Here is a 20,386-nt window from a genome sequence, read left to right as displayed (position 1 = left end):
TGTTACCGGGGCTTTAAATGGAAGCTTTTTCAATACTGTATACAAGCCATAGTAGCTTATTATTTATCTTCTGCAAACTAACAACCATTGACAAAGCCAATAGTCCTGACTTGTTATAGATATGATGTTACTTGTTGTATCACATATCTTGATGCAATGACAGACACAGCAAAATACAAGTCGGGCGGTACACTATGCTAAGCACAGATTTTTAGCTTACATGTTTTTAAGCCATGCCCTTAATTGTGATGCAAAGAAGAGAGAAAGGCTGGGTCCTGTCTCTGACCGGCTTGGACCACTCTTATAAACCAAACACAAGAAAGTGCCGGACAGTCTGAATAAATGCAAACAAATGCACACCTAGTATAAGTAATTGCTAGGCGGACAACCCATTTGTGATTGATCACTTATATTTTTATAGAAAAGTTTTTTGAAACGTTTTTGGCATCAAAGGATACACACCACATTCACAAAAGTACACAAATGCATTGAAACCAAAAAACAATACATGAAATTACAATGTACACATATAATAATTGTGATTACAATAAACAACTGTGCTATGCCTCAAAATATAATGTTGTGCTGAGGCACCAATCCTAAATAAAAAATGAACAAGTGGACAGAGAAATGGAATACTAGCCTACTTGTTTCCACCACCACTAGATACGTGTTAATTTTGACATGTGGTACAACGAAATAGGAACACACAAAAAACTAAGCAAAAGTGTAGAATTTGTGCGAATTCTGTTCCTATTGTGCCCTAATATTTGCAGTATCTGGGTGGAGCCCCTTTGAGAGACCTCCCAGTTTTTTCATCCAACTTAAAGCACTGCCAGCCACGGCCCTTGAAGGGAGTTTCGGTGGGGTGGAGAGGCGGGGGAGGGGCAGGGGGAGGGTGGGGGGTGCTAAAAACTGGAGTATAGATAATTGAAGGTAAGTAAACAATTTAATGAATAAAACGAATTTCGTAGCGCACCCTGCATCAATGCGATGCAGGGTGCGCTACGAAATTCGTTTTATTAATTAAATTGCACTGCATGTGTTTTTATATTATGTTCATTTACGAAATTAATTGGTGGTTGGAAAGGCTTGCCCATCTGTGGCAATGGGGCGCTGTGGCACTTCCGGTGAAATATTATAATGCACTGCTCTGCGACGTGCGGAAGGAGCGTGATGAAGAATGCGAGCGGCGGGGCGTGACTGTATCCTCTTAATTTTTACACTTTCTGCATTTTTTCTGAAAACCTTTGATCTCTTTCCTCTGCCGAGGCACGTTTTAGATTCACAAAACGTCGAGGATGCGCAAATCTCTATTTTCTGTGCGCTGGTAAATCACCCCGGGCTGAATTAGAAATGACAATCGTGGGTCTGGGCTTTGATCTGTGTAAGGGGAGGGAGGGGGTGCGGGGTGGAAAGGGGGGGTGTAGGGGGCATGCCTACAAGTATGTATTCCTTTATGTGCGTGTCTTTGCTTCTATTTATGTATGTGTCCTGGTGCCTGCTTGTGTGTTTAATGCATGCCCGTGTACATCTCTGGGGTCTTCTTGGCCTGTTTGCGTGCTTTTATGCACGCTATTATTTCTGTGTGGTTTGTGATTTCGAAATATGTCGGTTTTCAGCTTATGACTGTTCCCGTCTGCTGATCTGTGTGTCTGTATTTATTTCTGTGTTTATGTGCCTGCCTGTGCGTTTCCATGTATACCTCTGTTTCTGAGTTTGTGTATTTATATGTATTACGTTTTTCACTGTGTTTATCTATGTATGTCTGTATTTGTTTGAGGTTTAGTATTTTCTGTGTATGCATTTGTGTCTGTTAGTATCGATATATGTGTCTGTTTTTCTCTGTGATTCATTGTTTCCATGTGTGCATGTTGTTCTTTGTGTTTCCAAATGTCTCTTTATGCCATTGGTTCTATATATTTCATTGTATGTCTGTGGGTCTATGAATTTCTCTTATTATCTGTATGTATCTCACTTTCTGTTTCTCTCCATGTGTTTGTGCATATGTATTTTTAATGTATTTTTGTATTGCTATGTCTGTTTTAGGTATGTCTCTGTTTATGTATTTGGTGCATATGAATATTTAACTGTTTCTGTGTACCTACGTTTTTATGTATGGTCTTAGGCAAGACTCTTGGATTTTAGAAGCATTTATATATACAATATACTTACATATAAAGGCTTTTAGCCAGCCCTCTTCATCCACTGGTCTGTTTTTATGTTATTCGCACGTTTTATTTTACCCACTAAAGCATATAGAATGGGGCAGTGGGTCAGCCTTTAGTTAACTTTACCATGAGTGATTGCATTCTGTTCTCATAAGGTGCACATCCTCTCACAATGAAGTTCCTTTCAGCCAAATGAACCACATGAACCACTAGCAGAATGTGTGTTTTTTGAGTTCCCCAAAAATATTATCAGTTTTAGCCAGTGTTCATGTTTTTATGTAGGTGGGAGTCCCGGCACATGCTTCACCAATAAAGTTTATTAAAACACCATGGAAAAATAAAAAACCATTGTTTATGTTTATGTTTATGTTTATGTTTATGCGATTTTTATAGCGTGCAACTACCCGGGGGTGTCTCGGCGCTCAAAATACAGAACCATCGCTGTGGCAGAAAATTATACTGAAAAAAACCAGGTTTTTAGTTTTTTTCTGAAACTGATGAGAGTGGGGGCGGTTTTGATGTGGAGGGGTAATGTGTTCCAAAGTTTGGCTGTGGAAATAGTGAAACATCTGTCACCCCAAGTGGCCTTTTTTGTACGTGGGACTTTCAGCAGATGAGCTGAAGATGAGCGTAGTGTTCTTGAATGGCAATACCAAAAGTCTGCCAGTCAAATAAGTCAAACATTTTGGCTTTGCCAATGCTTGTTTTGAGTGATTCTGTGTCAGTGACGAGTGCAGTGTGCGAATGCTTCAATTATCTGAAACTGCTTTACTCTGGGTTCTACTCCCTTGCATGAATTCATGGCATCCTGAGGCAGTCCAGACTCGGCAGACACCAATCACCAAGCAATCCCCAAATTAAAAGGGCCCACCCCCTTTACCCGTCCTGCTTGCATGAAAAACAAGATTAAACCAAAATTGGTTGGCCTGGAAACAACAAGGTGGGAGGGAGGATAGAAATTAATTAAAGCGAGAGGCTAGAAATTGGTGCATTACCTCCTTGTTCTTCCTTGGCTTGAGTTCATGACATCATTAGATGTACCAAAGCAATTCCAGGACATCTAAGGTTCCATGCTGGAACCAAACCTTTCATCGACATCTTCAAAATACACAACCTTCTTTAATTCACTTCATAGGGGACAGGACTTTAGAATCAAAAACTTCTTTTAAGTCCATCTCTTGCATAGTCCATTAGCGAATAACCAAGGTACAAGGTGCGGGAAAGCGATACCATGAACCAAATCACATGAATCAAATCAACAATCTGGGGATCCAAATGGTTTGAAACGCATCATTCACTAAAGGATCCCCAGTGCCTGCCATACGATTTCAAAGTTGATGCCGTTCTCAGTGCTTGAACAGTAGAAGATAGAGAGTCTGATAGACCTCTACTCTTCATACCTATTCTCTCAACCTCCAGGACTCTAATCTGAGTTTCAACAGGGTTTCCTGAGAGAGAAGGAACTGTGGCAAAAGGATCTCCTGAGATATTTTTATAGATATCAGAAAAGGAAACTACCTGAGCGGGGCCATGCTGGAACTATCAAAAGCGCTGAGGCCTTCTCCCTTGTCCTTCTGATCAAGAATTTGAGGATTGGGGAAATGGAGGAAGGGCATAGTATTGTAGATCTCCTGAATGTGGATTGAACTTATATTTCCTTCTGCCCATACAAAAATCTGATCCCAGATTTTGGACAGGACTGCAGATCGTAATCCCCATCCCCGTTATTTCCTGATGTAAGACTTTGTCGTCACATTGGCTGTCCTGACCAAAACCGCTTTCCCTTTCAAAATGTGAGGAAAAGCCATCATAGCCAGATGAAGGGCAAGTAGCTCCCTCCAATGGAACCTTTGTGACTCAGAAACAGAGAATACAGCCAATGAACCAAAAATATTGTTGCCACTATGCCCTTCTACACTTGCAACCAAAGAGCTGCCGTTGTCGGTGAATAGGGTAGGAGATTCAAAATGTGAGGCTAAATCTTGACTGCGCTTTCCTCTAGCAGGATTATAAGACCCAAACCTTTCCACAATCTTACTTCAATGAAGCTCCAGTCCACATATGGAACCAAATGCGATTTTTTTCCAGTTTGTCGAAAATCCATGTTCATTTAGGTCTGTAAGTACTAGTGCTGTATTTTATTCTAACAGAACCCTTGATGAAGAATGGATAAGTCAGTCATCCAGGTAAAGATGTAGAAAGAATCCTCTTTGATATAGCAGTCCAACTAAATGTGCTAGCAACTTTGTGAATTTTGGGGCCGATTTCTGACCAAAAGGCAGAATCCTTCACTGCAAGTGAATGTCTTCTACTACAAACGGCAAAAACCTTTGATGATCCGCCTGGATCCGATTGTGCAAGTAAGCATCTTGAGGGCCTGCAGAGAGGTCAGAAAGTTCTGGCTGGTTATCATCAGAATGATGTTTTGTAGTGTCACTATTTTGTAGTGGACAGTCCACATCCAGTATTTTACCCTCCTCGAACCTAGTACTACTGGCCTGTAGGATTCCAAAGACTTTTTAACCAAGAAAAAAAGGAAATAATTTCCTTCGCCCTGAACGATCTGGGGTACCAGAACAATGTCCGGTAAAGCGCAAATCCCTTCATACAGAGATTTGCACTTGATTGGGCATCTGGGCATAGGAGTAAGGATGAACCCTGTCGGGAGGAGATTCTAAGCAGTCTATGGGATAGCCGCTCCTGACAATGCTCAAACCCCACTGATCTGAGGTGCCTGGAAAAACTTTTAGATCCTTAACCCACCCCCTCTAGGTTGCTCGAGTGCTAGGAATTGTGAGGATTTCTACTTGGAATGCCCAGCCTGGTCCGCTTATTCAGCCTTGCTAACAGACTTTTTGAGGCCTCAAGTTTTCTTTGGGAGATCTATAAGAATATTAAACCCGAGACACATGCGAGCCAGAAAACTTTCCTTTATAGGGTAAAGTGTGCTTTCTGTCTTAAAACGCCTTAGTATTTATTGCAACCATCTGGTCTCCAAGCAATCTATTTCCTTCAAATGAAATCTTCAATATGGCCGATTTCTCTGATGTGTCTGTCTTCAAATGTCTCATCTAGGAGATTCTCCGTGCCAAAATAGCTGATCCTGCTACCTCCGAGGTAGATCTCAATAGATCAAAGGAGAGCTCAACCAGAAAATTTGCTTCTTGCTCGACAAAAACCAACAGGTTGAAGCAGTCAGTGCCCTTCTGTATTGCCACAGCCAGATTTTTAAATTGTTTGACAAGGGACTGTCGAGCATAACAGAGTAAGTACCAGCTTTGACACATACATTATTTTGATCATACACTTTCTTGAGAGCATTATCAACTTCTTAACCATGGCATCCATTGGAGATCTGTCATCGGGATGTATGGAAGTACATGCTATAAGTGTGACCAGTAATGCGCCCACCTTCAAATTGTGAGGAAGCACAACCTCCGATACTTCTAGGGAATGTAGCTTCTGTAGACATCTGGGGATATTGGCATGATCCCCGTCCTTCCACTCCCCAGAAATGAGCTCCATATTATTTGTGAGCTTGGGAATGGCAAAAGAAGTAGGCTCATGAAACTGTGGAAAGAGACCTTCCGCATCTTCAGCGAAAGTGAAAGGAGGGAAAACCCAATTATCTCGGATATGCTTCAGTAATCCAGACACTTCTTACCTTTTATGTATTGCCTGGAGAAGTAGTACTGGGGGCTTCCAACTTCGAATCTAAAGAAAGATCTGGAGACCCCAGGCTACTAGTCTTGGATTATTTCATACTCTTGGGTTTTGCGCTCGGGTTTTGATGGCAGTGCCTTGGAGACCGCAGCCTCTATTATGTCCTCCACTTCTTTAGCCATCATAGGAGCAGGAGCAAGAGAGATGGAGTAGGAGACCCCAAAGACCTGTTTTTCATAGCAGGAATTGACTCCCCTCTTCTGAAGAAGATGATGACACATGTCTTCTCATAGTGCTTCTCTCCTCCTGACAATGGTCTGTAAAACATTAAACAACTCCTGCTAAGGCAACCTTCATTACAATAAAAAAGAGCAACCTCAACCACCCACAATGAGGATCAACTGAAACCATCTGCCAACAATGATCAAGAGACATTCACTGACTTACACGGATAGGCAAATATTAAGAGAGCATAACAATATAAATAAAGGTGCTGGTCCTACTAGTATCTTACATGTCCCACATTCAGCCCAGACCCCTCTTGAGCCTTGCTTCTTCCTCAGTATATCTGATGCTCCAAAGGGCACTGGTTCTTCCCCCCCACCCGGAAGATCAGCCCCAACACCAAAGAGCTGGCTGGGCTCCATCCACAACTGCTATCTCAAGCTCTGCTGAGTAAGCTGCGCTGTGGCCCAAATCCAAGGCATGCAGTGTCTCCGTGAAAGAGTAGGTCTAGTCCGCAGTGCCCAACTTCTCCCCGCTCATAAGAAAATCTGTTACTTTTGAAGAAAGTCAAAGCAGCCACAGCTCAACACACAGCTCAACACACAGCTGAGGAGGTGAGTCTGTGAGACAAAACAAAAACAGGATAGGTGGTGAGCTCTTTTAATTTGGGGATTGCGTGGTTATTGGTGTGGAGGCTTTATGATGTCATGAAATCAAGCGAATGATGGCAGATGAAGTAATCAGAGTGTATTTTTTTGTTTACTTTGTTTGTCTTTCTGCATGTGTAATAGAAGCTGCCAGTACTACAGGAAATGTCTATGAATGAACATGTTGTCCAAGCAGGAGACTAACCTGCATTATAAAAACATGGGGTGTGAAATTAGATAAGATACAGTATTTCCAACTCCAACCTATGGCATCTGCCTTGGGATACCTGGACCTCCTCCCTAGTGGAACTTCTCAACCTGTTACCTTCAGGGAAAGTCGTCCATCTAGCATTGACCAGCCAGGCTCTAAATTTCCTTCTGAAAGGTGGAAAGAGATCTTCGATCCCGAAGGATCTTCCCCCTGGTTACACTATCTCCTGATGGACACAATAACGAAGAAAGCTAATTTTCCTCTCATAGATCTCTTCCCTCGGGCGTAAGCCACAATATTCAGGACTGACGATAGGCTACCCCAGATCAAGCTTTTCAATATGCATCACTGCAATCTTGAATTAGGCTTGAATAAGCGATTGTACAAGCGACCCACAGAATCCCTGTTGCCTCCAGTGTACAGAACTGAGATTTACATCAACTAATCCCCGATAGATCTACTGTTGATGACTATTTACAGGCAGAATTTGAAATTTAAAGTCAACCCCAGGACAACAGGGAAAGCCCACGCATTTTGGCGCTAGTGAGTCATGTGTACGCTATTTTGTAATACTTCTAGCAACTGGACTAACAGATTAGGTAAAGAGGAAATGTTACAGTCTTTTTAAATGAAAGCGTTGAAGGGAATTACTTGGCCACCAATAACGGGCTGTGTGGGGCAGAATTCAATGTATTAAACCCCCCAGAATCTGGAATACCGTGAGTAATACTGACTGGAAAAACCAGTTACAAGGTTATTCCCCATATCATGGGGGTTCACTCTTAAATGCAGGAATTCTTCGAGACTTCTGAATTCCTATAGGAGATTCAACACAGTATTGATTATTCTGGCTACATGGAATTTCTGCATGGAATTCCACATTAGTCGTAAATGATGCCTGACTGGTAAGAGTAAGATGGCTCCAGAGGTTCCAGCAGCCAAGTAAAGTTATGTTCTCTATAGTGCTAGCACATAGGCACAATATTGATGGTGTTGAGTTGTAGGGTGCAGGGTTCTTAAAGGGGTACAGGTATGGGCTCACATCTGGGTACCTTAAATGATGTATAGGAAGTACAGAGGTTTCGGAATTACATCCTCCCATGTGTAGTGTGCCACATGAGGTTTCTCATTTTTTTACTAAATTGGGTCTGTGGCAATAATCATCTTCATTAGAAGCTAAGAAAACAGGTATCTTTGTTGGACCCCGCTGCCAAACGTTTAACGATTGACAAGAGGAACATCATGGAACGCCTATACTTTACAAAAGTAAATACTTTTACACATATCTGATGGCACCAGGGCAGGCACAATGAAGAATGAGCAGTGTTTTAAATGAGCCGGTGCTCACAGGTGCTGAGTACCGGCACTTCTTTAATTTAAAAGTACAATGCTTATAATAGGAGCGTATCAGCACCTCTGAGTAGCACCTAGGTACTATAGGACAGTAAGTACCCACACTTCTTTTTTCCATTTAAAGCATAGGGCACGAGACATTAAGACCTACAAGAGACAATATGAGAGACTGAGAAAAGTATACGGGAAGATGAACAAGTGAACGTGAAAACACACGAGGAATGATATGACTGATAATTATATACAACAGGGTCCCATATTACAGCTACTAAAAAAGGAAGCAAAATGTAAAACTGGAATATCATTGTTTGTTTGGTGTTGATTTTTTAGACTTTTGTACCACCAACTTGTCACCCCATGGACACTCGCTGAATTTTAAATGCATATAACGTGGAGCTTATTGAATGACCTCCAGTGCGAGGATGTGAAAATGCAGTGTGTCACCTGGGGTCTGTCTCGTGGGTCCTTCAAACATAATGTAGGCTTCGGCGACTGGTTTTTTGAGAGTCCAATAGTGTTTAAAGCCATAAGGTGGCCCCTTCTTAAGCTTGGTGCATAGTAAGCCCCCTACCGCCCCCACAAAAAAGAAGTCTCAGTGGCTCTACTTAACATAGCAGGCTTGGTTTGCCTCTCAGCTTTTGGCTCATTGTGCTTCAGAGTGAAAGGATCAGCACTCTCCTGGCTCTCCTATCTTGCTTCATACTAGCGCTGGGATGCCTAAGGGTGGCCATGTGCTCTACAAATCCCCAAACCTAAACCTTCTACACCACAGGTATTCTGTGCAGTTTCAGTTTTGCATTGCCTGACTGGCCTGACTTTAGGTTGTTCTTGGGAAACAGCAGGCAACAGTTTTCTTTCCAGGCTTTCCTCTAAAGCACTTTGTGGATGGTGCATAGCATTGTGGGTTTTTCTATGGAGGTCTGAAAGTGAGGAAAGGTTTTGAAGAGTATAGCAAGGTCAAGGTGATGCTTGATCTGCTAGAGGTAGGAGGAGATCCAATCTAAGATGGCCCCTTCAATGCTGAGACCTTCTAGCATCAGTAGTTTGATTTTGCTATGGATTACCATGAAGGGGAAAGAGGAAAGGGAGTTAGGGGCAGTGCGGTCATAGGCAGTGAAGAGCTGCTTAGAATATGTTCTGTTTGAAAGTCTTTAAGAAGATTGCAGCCATCAGAGCTTCAAAAAAAGTGAACTTGGCATGGAAAAGTCTAACAAATGTATTAGTCTGGTGCAAGGGAGAGGAAGCAAGTAGTTGTAGGTTAAGGTGGATAGGGTACGCTGAGGTAGTCATCTTTGATACTGAGTGGGTGTTGGGAGAGAGAGGCTGCAAGGCATGCAAATTTCATGGAGTTGGGAAGTTAATCAGAAAGAAGAAAGAGTATTAAGGCATGAGGGTGAGATTAGACAATGTTGAAGGTGAGTCGTTCAGAGTCAGCTATCGCGAGGTCAGAGGAACAGAATGGCTTAAAAAAGTATGGCTGAACCAAAGATTGTTGAGTTTGAACCCCAATATAGTGACTGAAGAGACTTCAAGTGGAGCCTTATGTGCACTCTAGAGACACAACAGGTTTATTTCTGTCATGAAGTTGTGTGTGGAAGCACAATAGAGGATGGCGGATCGAAAATTCAAGAGTGAATAGATCTTTATGAAAATAAAGGACAGATAATTTAGATGTTGAAAATTCTTTATGACAGGATTATCATGCTCAAAAAATGTTTGTTGAGATATATTTATTTTGGCAAAGGGGATTTCAAGGACGGAGCAAAAAAAAAAGTAATGCAAAAGGATTTCTGCTTTGCCATGCATGGAACAGGGAATGTAGCCCCTCTTTTGACCCTGTTGTTCCACCCTCCTCATGCGAGACACTGCATTTCCTCAAGGTCTGTCCGTCTTCCTTACAACAGAGGTTTATTAGTTGGGCAACCACTCCCTATTGTTGACCTTTGAGTGTTGTTTCACTGAAGTATCTAAAAAACAACCCCCTCCCCCACAGGTTTTGTTTACTTTTTTGAAGCTATAAAGGTTTCTGTCGTATGATATTCTCTACATGGTAGGGATTGTTGTTTCCTGTCTCAGTTTTTATTTGGCACTCTTCAATTTATCTCTGTTTACTGTTTTAGTCTGTGATGACAAAATGACTGATTGCAAGCAGATGTTTATTTAGAAAATGGGTGCAGTTGTTAGGGACGTGGAAATTCAAGGGGACAGGGGGCTTAAATATATATGGATGAAGGTACATCTCGTGTCATAGTTCAGTGAAGGGTGGAAGACAATATAATTTAGCTAATGTCTTATCTTTTGACTGTTTACAAAATTAATTGATCCATCAATTTATTGATATGCAGCACATGTTGTGTTTAAAATTGGGTTGTGATAACGGAAGACCCCATACTATTTCCTTCAGAGCAGTGGGTGGGACATTAAAATTCAGTAGTTCGTTTTAAGTTAGTCAGAGCACCTCATGTTTCCGGCATTGTGATGTGATGTTCAATCTTTCAGATCTTTAGTTGTTGTCCTTCACAACAATTTCAATTTTATCTTCAGCGGTTTTCATTCATAACACTACAATTTTTTCCCCTTCTGTCCAGGTGGGAAAGTACAAGGACCGGGGCCTGCAGATGAAGTACTATGTCTGGCCCCGCTTTGACCTGTACCCTGACTCGGAAGAGCGTGAGGACGACCACCTGAGTATTGTCACGCTGGAGGAGGCCCCTTTCGTCATTGTGGAGGACGTCGACCCTCTAAGTGGCACGTGCATGCGTAACACTGTGCCGTGCCGCAAGCAGATACGTCTCGAGTACGTGTGGAATTGGGGCCTCTTTTAATTTAATCCTTTTTTTTACAAATGTTTACAAGCAGTTGTCATTCATGTTCAAATCAAGATATAATTCCAAAAACAGCCTAATTTAGGCAGGTGCTCATCTGGGTAATATAATTTCCTTCCACTTTCTCTCAGAGCCATAGGGAACCCACTATGGGAGATGTGGTTGATTCTAATAGGCAGTTTTTCTTTATGAACGCTATAGAGCAATAAGCCCTGATTTCTGAAAGGTACAAAGAGGATATTGGGATATCAACAACCTCCTCATTAAGGGAATGATGGCCCCTGGGGAAAAGCATGTCGCAGACTAGTCTTTCCCCAGGGGTATTCATGGCCCAAACAGGACATGGGTGGGGATAGGTAGTTAGGGGGGAAGGGGAGGGTCAGTGAATTAGCATATAAGGGTCCAGAGAGACGTGATCTGCCTCTTCCGCGCATGTGCATCTCCGCAGAGGGTTTCTTGGTATTTAAAAACCTTGTCCGCCTACCCACCCTACACGTTGAAGTGGTCAGAGAATGGGAGGACTTGTCTTGTTACATCGTTGTTTTTGCCAAAGTTAGGACAGGTTGCAGAGGTGGTAAGTGAAAGTCTTGGGGAGTGAAGAGTCACATGCAGGCTCTTCCACATCCTTGGGGGGAAAGAAGGGCAGTGCACAGGAGAAAAAGCGATGTGCGGTACCATGTTGGGTGACAAGTGACTTCAGGGGAGGGTGTTTGGGAGATAAAGAAAGAGAGCTTGGGGAGACGGCAAGAATGTAAGGATCGGAGGGGGGAAGGATGGAACGAGGTATGACGTTTGGGGAATGGAAGTTGGCGTGAGAGGTGAGTGGCTGCGTGATGTGCGGGGGATTGGATTGCGCCTTAGATCAAAAAGCTGACGGTATTGTTTAATAAAAGTTAAAGCTATGCAACCATGTCCATATAAAATTGGCCTTTTATGCTATTCGTGGGTCATGTATGTCTGTTGTGGCACAAAGCTGTAGACTGAGGTCACAAGAAAGTGGTGTCCTAACTGAACCCATTTTTTTCTTTACAGGAACCGGACAGAAGAAGGTGGCAATTACATAAAACGCTGCTGTAAGGGCTTTTGCATAGACATCCTGAAGAAGATTGCCAAAAACGTCAAGTTCACCTATGACCTCTACCTGGTTACCAATGGCAAGCATGGAAAGAAGATCAATGGCACCTGGAACGGCCTGGTCGGCGAGGTAAGTATCTGCTTCCTTAAGGCCAAGAGGGTATTTGTCCGCTGTACTCTGGAGGACTGTATGTGTTTGCCATGCCTCTCAGTGCTGTTCCCTAATACAGCACTAAGGACCCTTTCTCCCTCAGTGCTGACCCTTCTTATAAGGTTAATGACCTCATCTGAGTGTTTCCCCTTTGCTCCTCCCTTGGTTGACCCCACTCTCTCTGGTTGGCTCTGTGTTTGTGTTTCCCTTAGTAGCCCCCACATCACCTTCTTCGATTTGTTCTTTGTACCTTCCTTGGGTGACAGCACATCTCTCTCTCTCTCTCTCTCTCTCTCTCTCTCTCTCTGATTGGCTCTGTGCTTGCCCCACCCTCGGTTGACCCCAACCTTCTATGTCTGATTGGCTCTGTGTTTGCACCTCTCTTCCTCCAGGTGGTCACCAAGCGGGCCTACATGGCAGTGGGATCTCTGACCATCAACGAGGAGCGGTCGGAAGTCGTTGATTTCTCTGTCCCCTTTATCGAGACGGGTATCAGCGTCATGGTCTCGCGTAGCAATGGAACGGTCTCTCCTTCTGCCTTCCTAGGTAACAACCTGGAACATTTGCCATTGGGCACAGCCGTTTGGCTTTTACAGGAATGCATGAGTGAAGTAGTGAGGAAAAGAGACCTGCCCCCGGGTAGTGCACGCGCACGTATCTGAGCCCTGTTCAATCCTATGCATTGCTATTTTACTCACCTGCAATAGAGGGGAACAATCATCAGTGGTAGGAAACATTGTATACATGCCTTATCTCATAGGCAACTGAGTGGAGGTACCAGCACCTATTGCTCGTCAGCAATGGAGGGCATGCGTTCTCTTCCGGGTAATAGGCCCAGCGTCGGATTGGGAAGGTGGGCAGTCGGGCATGGGGTGATGGGCCGGGGCTTCAGGGGCATCTATGGGCCATTTTTTTAGCCTCTGTAAACTGGTACGATATACCTACTGTCTTCGCCAGGCCACTGTAATGAGGCGCCAGCATCCCAGGCTCTCTTCTGACCCTCTGTAATTTGAGGCTGGGAGCTCGGTGTTGCTCTGGCCTTTGGGGTATTCTGGTCTCAGCTTCCTGCTTCATGGGGCTTGCCTGGCTAGAAGCAGTGTCATCCCCTGCCGGGCCATCACCTTCAGGTTATGGGGGCAGTGGGGAGGGTGTGAATAGGCAGGATCCTACATGAGGGAGGCCGAAAGGAGAGGTGATTTTATGGCCATTCTCCATTCTCACCTCAGTCTATGGTGGGCTGGCAGGGAGTAAGAGAAGAGGCCTCCCAAGAGACCAGGTGTTGTCACCGCAGCCCCATTGTCTTTTAGGCCTTGTTGCTGGGTGCAGGATTTAAATGACTGGATATGACATAAAGATTAATCCTAAATCGCTGCACAAAACGTGTGCCTAGAAAAGTACACAAAGCACTGAGTGGAACAGTGTCAGTGCAGTAAACTAGCATTTACAATAATAGTTAAATGAACACTGCAGTACAGGCAGATGTCAGCGAGACTTAAAGCAAGTGCACATGTGGTAAAACCAGATGGGCCCCTGATTACAGGAGTAACTGACTAAAGAAGAATTAAACTATTATATCATGAACTGAGCGTCACCTGCAAATCGTGAGCTCCTGTAAAACCAGCTTCGTAGATCTAATTATCTGAGGCTCCTATGCTGTCAGACACAAAGGATGTTATGCAGCTACAGAAAGGGGTCACTGAACCAGAGTGCTTTAGAAGATAGGTGATGCATACAAAAGAGGGGTGTTCCTTACTTTGTGGGAGTTGCAAAAGGTCTGTGCAATTTTCACTTCGTGAAAAGTGGGCTACAGTTTTTTTTTTATTTTATTGTTTTTTTTTAGGATTGCGGGTCTCAGGAACGTGCAGGCGTAGATAACTTTAGAGAATATTAACTGGAGTATTTATTGTGTATCAAGATTTCTCTTTTATTGTCACATCGCACATGTGTGGCTACATCGAGGCACTGAGAAGGGCAATGAGTGGCACTGTACAAAACGAATACATAACACATTAGCCCTTTGCAGTTATAAAGAAGACATCAGGGCACAGAGGGGGGCTTCACCCAGCACGTTTTCAGATTCTGTTCTCCACAGCCTTGAGTGGTCCAGGGATGTTGCTAAACCAGAAATATGAGTGCCCGAGCAGAACTCATTTCTAGCGCTTATAGCTCCGGGGAAACTAGAGAAAGTTGTGAGTGGACTGTTTTCCACTGTTTGTGATTAACACTATTAATGAGTTTTCGTACATTTTAAGCCCAGAGCCGCAACTGAAACTTAAAAAAAAAAAAACCTCTCTATTAACTAGAAATAACCAGAGAAATTCTACAAAGGCTGGACAATAATTATTAATAATTAAAGAGAACTCTTTATATTAAAACAAGTCCCTAATCCATTTTAACATATTTTTTCAGCTTTTCTTTTTTAGTTTTACTACCACTCACAGAGAATTGAGGCAGCTTTAGCTTTCGCCTTACATTGACTACTTAAAGTACATACCTGTCAGATGAAAAAATACCAGCTTTGGGTGATTTTCTTCCATTTGGTACAGTGAAGGTGGCAACCCTAGCCAGATCAGGTGTTGTGGCCGTAGGCTATTTTATTTTTCCTCGCCTGCATGCAGTGCTTCTAGTTATGCCAATGTTACTGGCTCTAGAAGCTTTAAAATATTTATTTTACCAAAAATCTGTCAAAAAAATTAGTCTAATGAGACTAACGTGAAGGTGATCAATGAAAGAGACGATCCAGGAAAGTGGCCACTTTTTTGGAGGAGTGCCAAGGCCAAATTGTGATCCCAACCCGACCCTGAATAGACCATCACTCACAGGCAGTGGAGAGGAAGTGTCACCATTGAAGGGGAACATGGCGGACTTGACATCACTCACAGGAGGTGGGCGGAAAGCGACACCACTCACAGGCAACGGCGGGGAAGTTGCATAACTCGTAGAAAATGGAGGCAACATCAATAATGAATAGAGGGAGTGTGGCTAAGCACCTGCCAGTGACAGCGGGTCCCAAAAGCCACGAGTGATGGCTGTTACATGACCTACCGGAAGTAGAGCAGGTGGGCCCATCCACCCACCAATCACGGGGGAGGGGGTGATCAGCGATGGATAGGGAGCCCCAGACCCAGCAGTGAGTGCCAAACCTGTGAGTGACGGAGTAGAGGCGGATTCTGCTTCCAGATGTGAGGTAGCCTCAGTGCTCCGGACAGCAGCGTGTGGGGAACGGGAGATTATGCACCTGCGATCACTTTCTGAGGTAAATCCTACTGCGGTTGCTTCTTCTTTGAAAACGTCCTGACCTCGCCTTCTTTCTCGCTTCCTCACAGAACCCTTCAGTGCTGATGTCTGGGTGATGATGTTCGTCATGCTCCTGATTGTATCGGCTGTCGCCGTATTTGTCTTCGAGTACTTCAGCCCTGTGGGGTACAACCGGTGCCTTGCCGACGGCAGAGGTAAGATTCTCCCTACACAAAACCCGCATTTTCGAGTCTGTGTCAAAATACAGCCAGGCTTTCTGTTTCCGTTTGTTACTTTGCTGTGAATCCTTTACCTTCCTCCCGCCAGGCCAGTTCTGCGTTCATTCGTACCGAATGCTGCCATCTAGCGGCTATTCGGTTGTTCGTTATCATTTTTTAATTTCAAATTACCTTTATTGGCATATTATGATATAAAAGTGACATCTAAAGATCTGCCCTTTCGTACATTTTCAGGAGTCTTAAAGGTTTTATATTTGTGCACAATTCTGTTCAGGTCCTCCATTATTTACTGACACACTCTATATTCCGTTTCCATCTTCCTCGACCCAGTCTTTACAAAGTGAACTGTATTCACCTCTCAGACAGGCCCATGTTGTCCACCTAAAATAAAACCTGCAGTGGCAAAGCAAATAAGCCTGGCCCTGGCCAGAATCCCTGTTTTTATCTTTTTTTTGTAAACATATACAACATTTTGTAAACATATACAACAAGCAAATTATTGAATAATATATAAAAAATATAAGTGAGGACGAATAGCCCAGGCACGGCAGATACTGAAGTGCTTTCCTTTCAGGTGGCTGTGCAAAAGGTGTGTATGTCAGAATGTCGTTAGCAACAATATTTTCATGACAGAAATATTGTGTCTTAAATATCATTTACAAAAATATTGTTGGATTGGGTGTAAAATTTGTACTCGATGAGGCAATATTTATGGCAAGAAAATTCTGTCAGATGTATTTTGCTTACGATGCTCTGGAACTTAAGGTGTGCACACTTGATCAGCAAAATACCATGGCTCGCGGTGCAAAACAACCAACGGTGGAAGAGCACTGACCCATTGCTGCCTGATATATACTGTGGTGGGCAGAAGCAAAACACGAAGGACACTTGAACAGACCAATGGACGAAGAGGGCTGACAGAAAGCCCCATTTATGAATCCATGCACTTTAGTTAAGATTTTTGGAAAACATGAGACTGATGAGACAGCTAAAGTGGTCTCTTGGCTAGACCTGAAAATGTCCATGCTCCTCACCCTTTCCATACGCTATAATCCAAAGCACCTCCAATCCCAACTCCTTAATGGTGGGCCCAAACTCCCAAAAAAAGAAGCCATAAATCCACCCAGGGTGAAGGGTGTGTTGTAAGCACTGAAATGAGGAAAATGAAACTGCAGGGATTAAACTACCAATACTTGACGCAATTAAGGCATTACATCCTCATACACATCATTGTCCCAGTCTTTACAAAGTGAGAATATATCTAAGAAGACATATGCGCTTTCCAGAAACATATATAGCTAGAACTAATCAAGGTCAGCATTCACACCAACTTTAATCAACGAAAAGAATGTAATTAATGAGCCCATTCAGCAGAATGGAAGACAACACAAGTGAACCAAAGATCCCTTCCCATAAGAAACCAATTCTAGCTGGTAGTGTGAAACAAGCGTGGAAAGACAAGACTAAGTAGCAGCACCACATTTGTCCTTCAAGGTTGCACTCATGGACTCTGCCCAGCAGTTGCGCGTCCCTCACGAGGAACGACCTACCACCTCCTCTTGACAGGAAAGACCAGAGAGGTCTCAGCCCATGAAAATAATAGCTCTCAACCAGCAACAACTGTGTGTGGGTACAGACAGGGCCATCTAACAGGATTATGCCCCCCAGGCAAAGTAGTGCACTGGGTCATGCCTACAGAACCACTCACAGGAATAACAATGTTTAGCAGAAAATCGTGTAAAATTCTGAGCCACGTGTGGCCCCTACGCTTGTGGGCCCCCAGGCAACTACCCAGCATGCCCATGCGTTAAGACACACTGGGTACAGAACGATTGGTGCTATGACAAGCATGCCCAAAGCTAACAGATGAAAGGCAGTGTTGAAAGCCAAGTAGATGCCTATCCCATGATGAACAACCTGAAGAACGTAGCCAGACTTTAGCTGGTGTCAAGGGATCAGGAAAGATAGCAGGTAGTACAGTCTCCTGGTGGCAGTAGAATGGAGAGAGGATTGTGGAGACAAACCCTGGAGGACGCTGCTGACAAGACAACACCAGCCACCCAGTGATTGAGATGTGATGGTGGCCACCTGGAAAAGGACCTTTAATGACAACAACTGCAGAAAATAATAGTGCAAGATATTGAAAAGAAATACTGGCAAGACCCCCAACTCCAGCAAAGATAACCGATAGGAAAAGCAGCGTTGAGACAAGTACGGGGCCAAGACAATCCCTTCAAAGGATGGATACCTAAAAGCACAGTATTCAACGTACCACCCAAGAGGTCATGAAAAGTCTTGATGGCAGCCCATTGAACACAGAGAATGGTAACAGGAACGCTCAAATGAAACCTACCCTGAAGAAGCTGAAGAATACGCGCAGGTTCGCATCCAAAGGACGGACCTCCCTCTATGAACACACCACTCATTGAATGAAGACCAATGATGGTGAAAGAGCCATATCCGAAGTCAGACTTTATCCATGGAGCCCCAACTACCAGTCTGACAGTTGAAGTCTCCAGGAGGCCTCCATGAGAAGAAATGAAATTTGAGGGAACAAGGGGAGAGGAGTGCTAATTCCCTGGAAGTCAAGAATAACAGGAGAAACTAGCCCATTAATTTCCACAGAAGCACTATAAGAAGAACTTCTGCTTGTTCCCTTCAAAGTATGCCTAAGCACAGAGGAAGGAGAGGAAAGGGAGAAAAGGCATATAGGAAACTGGACATCCAGGGGAACAAGGCAGCATCCTAGACTCCTGCCCTTGTTTCTTGGAACCTGGTATAAAAAATAGGCAGCCGTCAATTTGCTCTCAAAGCAAAGAGGTCCACAAAAAAAATCTGAAGTGCCTACTTCAGACAGAGAAAAGTTCTTGAGATATACAATTTCCCAGGAGAAAGGGAAGACCCGACTTAGAGAATCTGCAAGCCGCATGTCCACCTCTCAGATATGAACAGATTTAAACAGTGGCAAGTGAGCCCATGAATAAATCATGACTGCCACTACTGGCAGGGACTTTAAAGATTTCACCCTGACAGTTAATGTAGACTTTGGGGAATGAGTTTGTAGTCCAGACCACCACCACTAAGTGACTCCGAACCGAAAGTCAAAGGACTTGAGAGCAAGGAGAGTTGTGATCAGTTCCTTTCAGTTCAATGATCAGACCAATTCCCTTCGAGGCCATGAACCTAGGTGGAAGGGTCTGCCCATAATAGCCTCCACAAACAAGTCCCGAATGTAGCATGTCATTCAGAGCAGAATAAAAGACCTTGATCACTACAAAGGGATGTTCATGATAGCAGCTTTCCGGATCTTTTCGAGTCACAGGTCCACATCTGCTGATGCACCAATATCGAAGCACCAGCAGCCAACGAGAAGGAGAGAAGAACATCAAATGAAGTACCCAAAAAGAGCTCAGAACAGTCCATGCGATTCAGAATGACTGCAGAAAGTAAAGAGAAGTGTCTGACCAATGATTGTTATGTGTATGTGGTTTAGGTACCTGCTCATAGAGTGAGGCTGAGGCTAAGGTCAGATAGGATGAAGTCTAGCTTTCACACGATGATGAACTTGAGTGACAGGATTGAGCATCCTCTGGGATTCTAGTGGACCAGCTTATCAGCTTCCCAAAATTAGGGTCCACTCACAAAGCTTGTGGGAAATCAGTGGCTAACTTTCAGGAGGCTCGACATTTGACATATATTGGGTGATGGCAGCCATGTAGAGACCACGCCGCCCATGATAGATCAAGTTCATGACTACCGGATGTATGGGATGTTTTGCAGCAAAGGGTTAATCCAATTGGCAGAAAATTGGCAGAAAAAAAAACACTAGTACTTGACTTGACTAAGGTTCAGCAGTGGGAAAGCCAAGATTGTCTCTGAGATAAGATGAGATAAAATAAGATAGTAGGTAGAACATATTTGCAATTAGGAACAAAATGCCTCATCCCTTTCTATGTTGCATTTCTGTGAAGAGTAGCAGTAGGAAGGAAGATACAAAGAAGATGCTGAACAGCCAGAAGAGGAAGGATGGAACACATCAACATGCTTACTTTTTTCATCCCTTTTTCAGAGTCCCTCTCTTCTAGGAGGTGACCTGGAGTCTTCTTTATGTGGAATTTTAGATCTGATTTAGAAAGGCCCCCCCCCCCACACACACACAACCCCGCAGCAAGAGTGGGAGACATTTCTTTGCAAGTGCTATGATTCTCCTCAGAAACCAGAGCTCAGTCCTATGGATGCAAAGGGATGAGATAGATTGTGCTTAAATACCATCCCTGACACCCATAAAGAGCCAACAGCAGCAAGATAATGGCCTGGTTTCCACTACACAAAAATAAAACTGCCTGCTCACATCAGCATGCAACTGCGAGCAGCACCTATCCTTCACAGCTGGGGAAAGAGTAAGAGAATAAACTGCGTTGAGTATATCTACGTAACGGAAAGGAGGGATAAAGCGAGGTGAGGGGCCAAGCAATGCTAAAGTAACGAGTCACATGAAGAAGCTGCTTCAGGTTGGGTCTTCTTTCCCATGCAGGGTCAAAAAACCATTATCCTGCACCTGTAGATCTGTGCAAGGCATTAGGCCCAGAC

At 43.7% G+C, this 20,386-nt stretch overlaps 1 protein-coding gene across 1 annotated transcript in view; it reads left to right on the top strand.

Annotated features, from left to right (window-relative positions):
- GRIN2B (glutamate ionotropic receptor NMDA type subunit 2B) overlaps positions 1–20,386 on the top strand; it is a 516,540-nt gene that overhangs the window by 463,909 nt on the left and 32,245 nt on the right. Inside the window, exons 6-9 of the mRNA XM_086958937.1 lie at positions 10,859–11,067; positions 12,128–12,299; positions 12,713–12,866; positions 15,647–15,772. Of these exons, the coding sequence (XP_086815063.1) occupies positions 10,859–11,067; positions 12,128–12,299; positions 12,713–12,866; positions 15,647–15,772 (661 nt within the window). The remainder of the gene's footprint in view (positions 1–10,858; positions 11,068–12,127; positions 12,300–12,712; positions 12,867–15,646; positions 15,773–20,386) is intronic.

Source organism: Lissotriton vulgaris, chromosome 1_1, assembly GCF_964263255.1.
Source record: "Lissotriton vulgaris chromosome 1_1, aLisVul1.2, whole genome shotgun sequence".
Classification (NCBI taxonomy): Eukaryota; Metazoa; Chordata; class Amphibia; order Caudata; family Salamandridae; genus Lissotriton; species Lissotriton vulgaris.
Note: the sequence above shows the minus strand (reverse complement) of the source record. Positions and strands in the feature narration are given on the sequence as shown.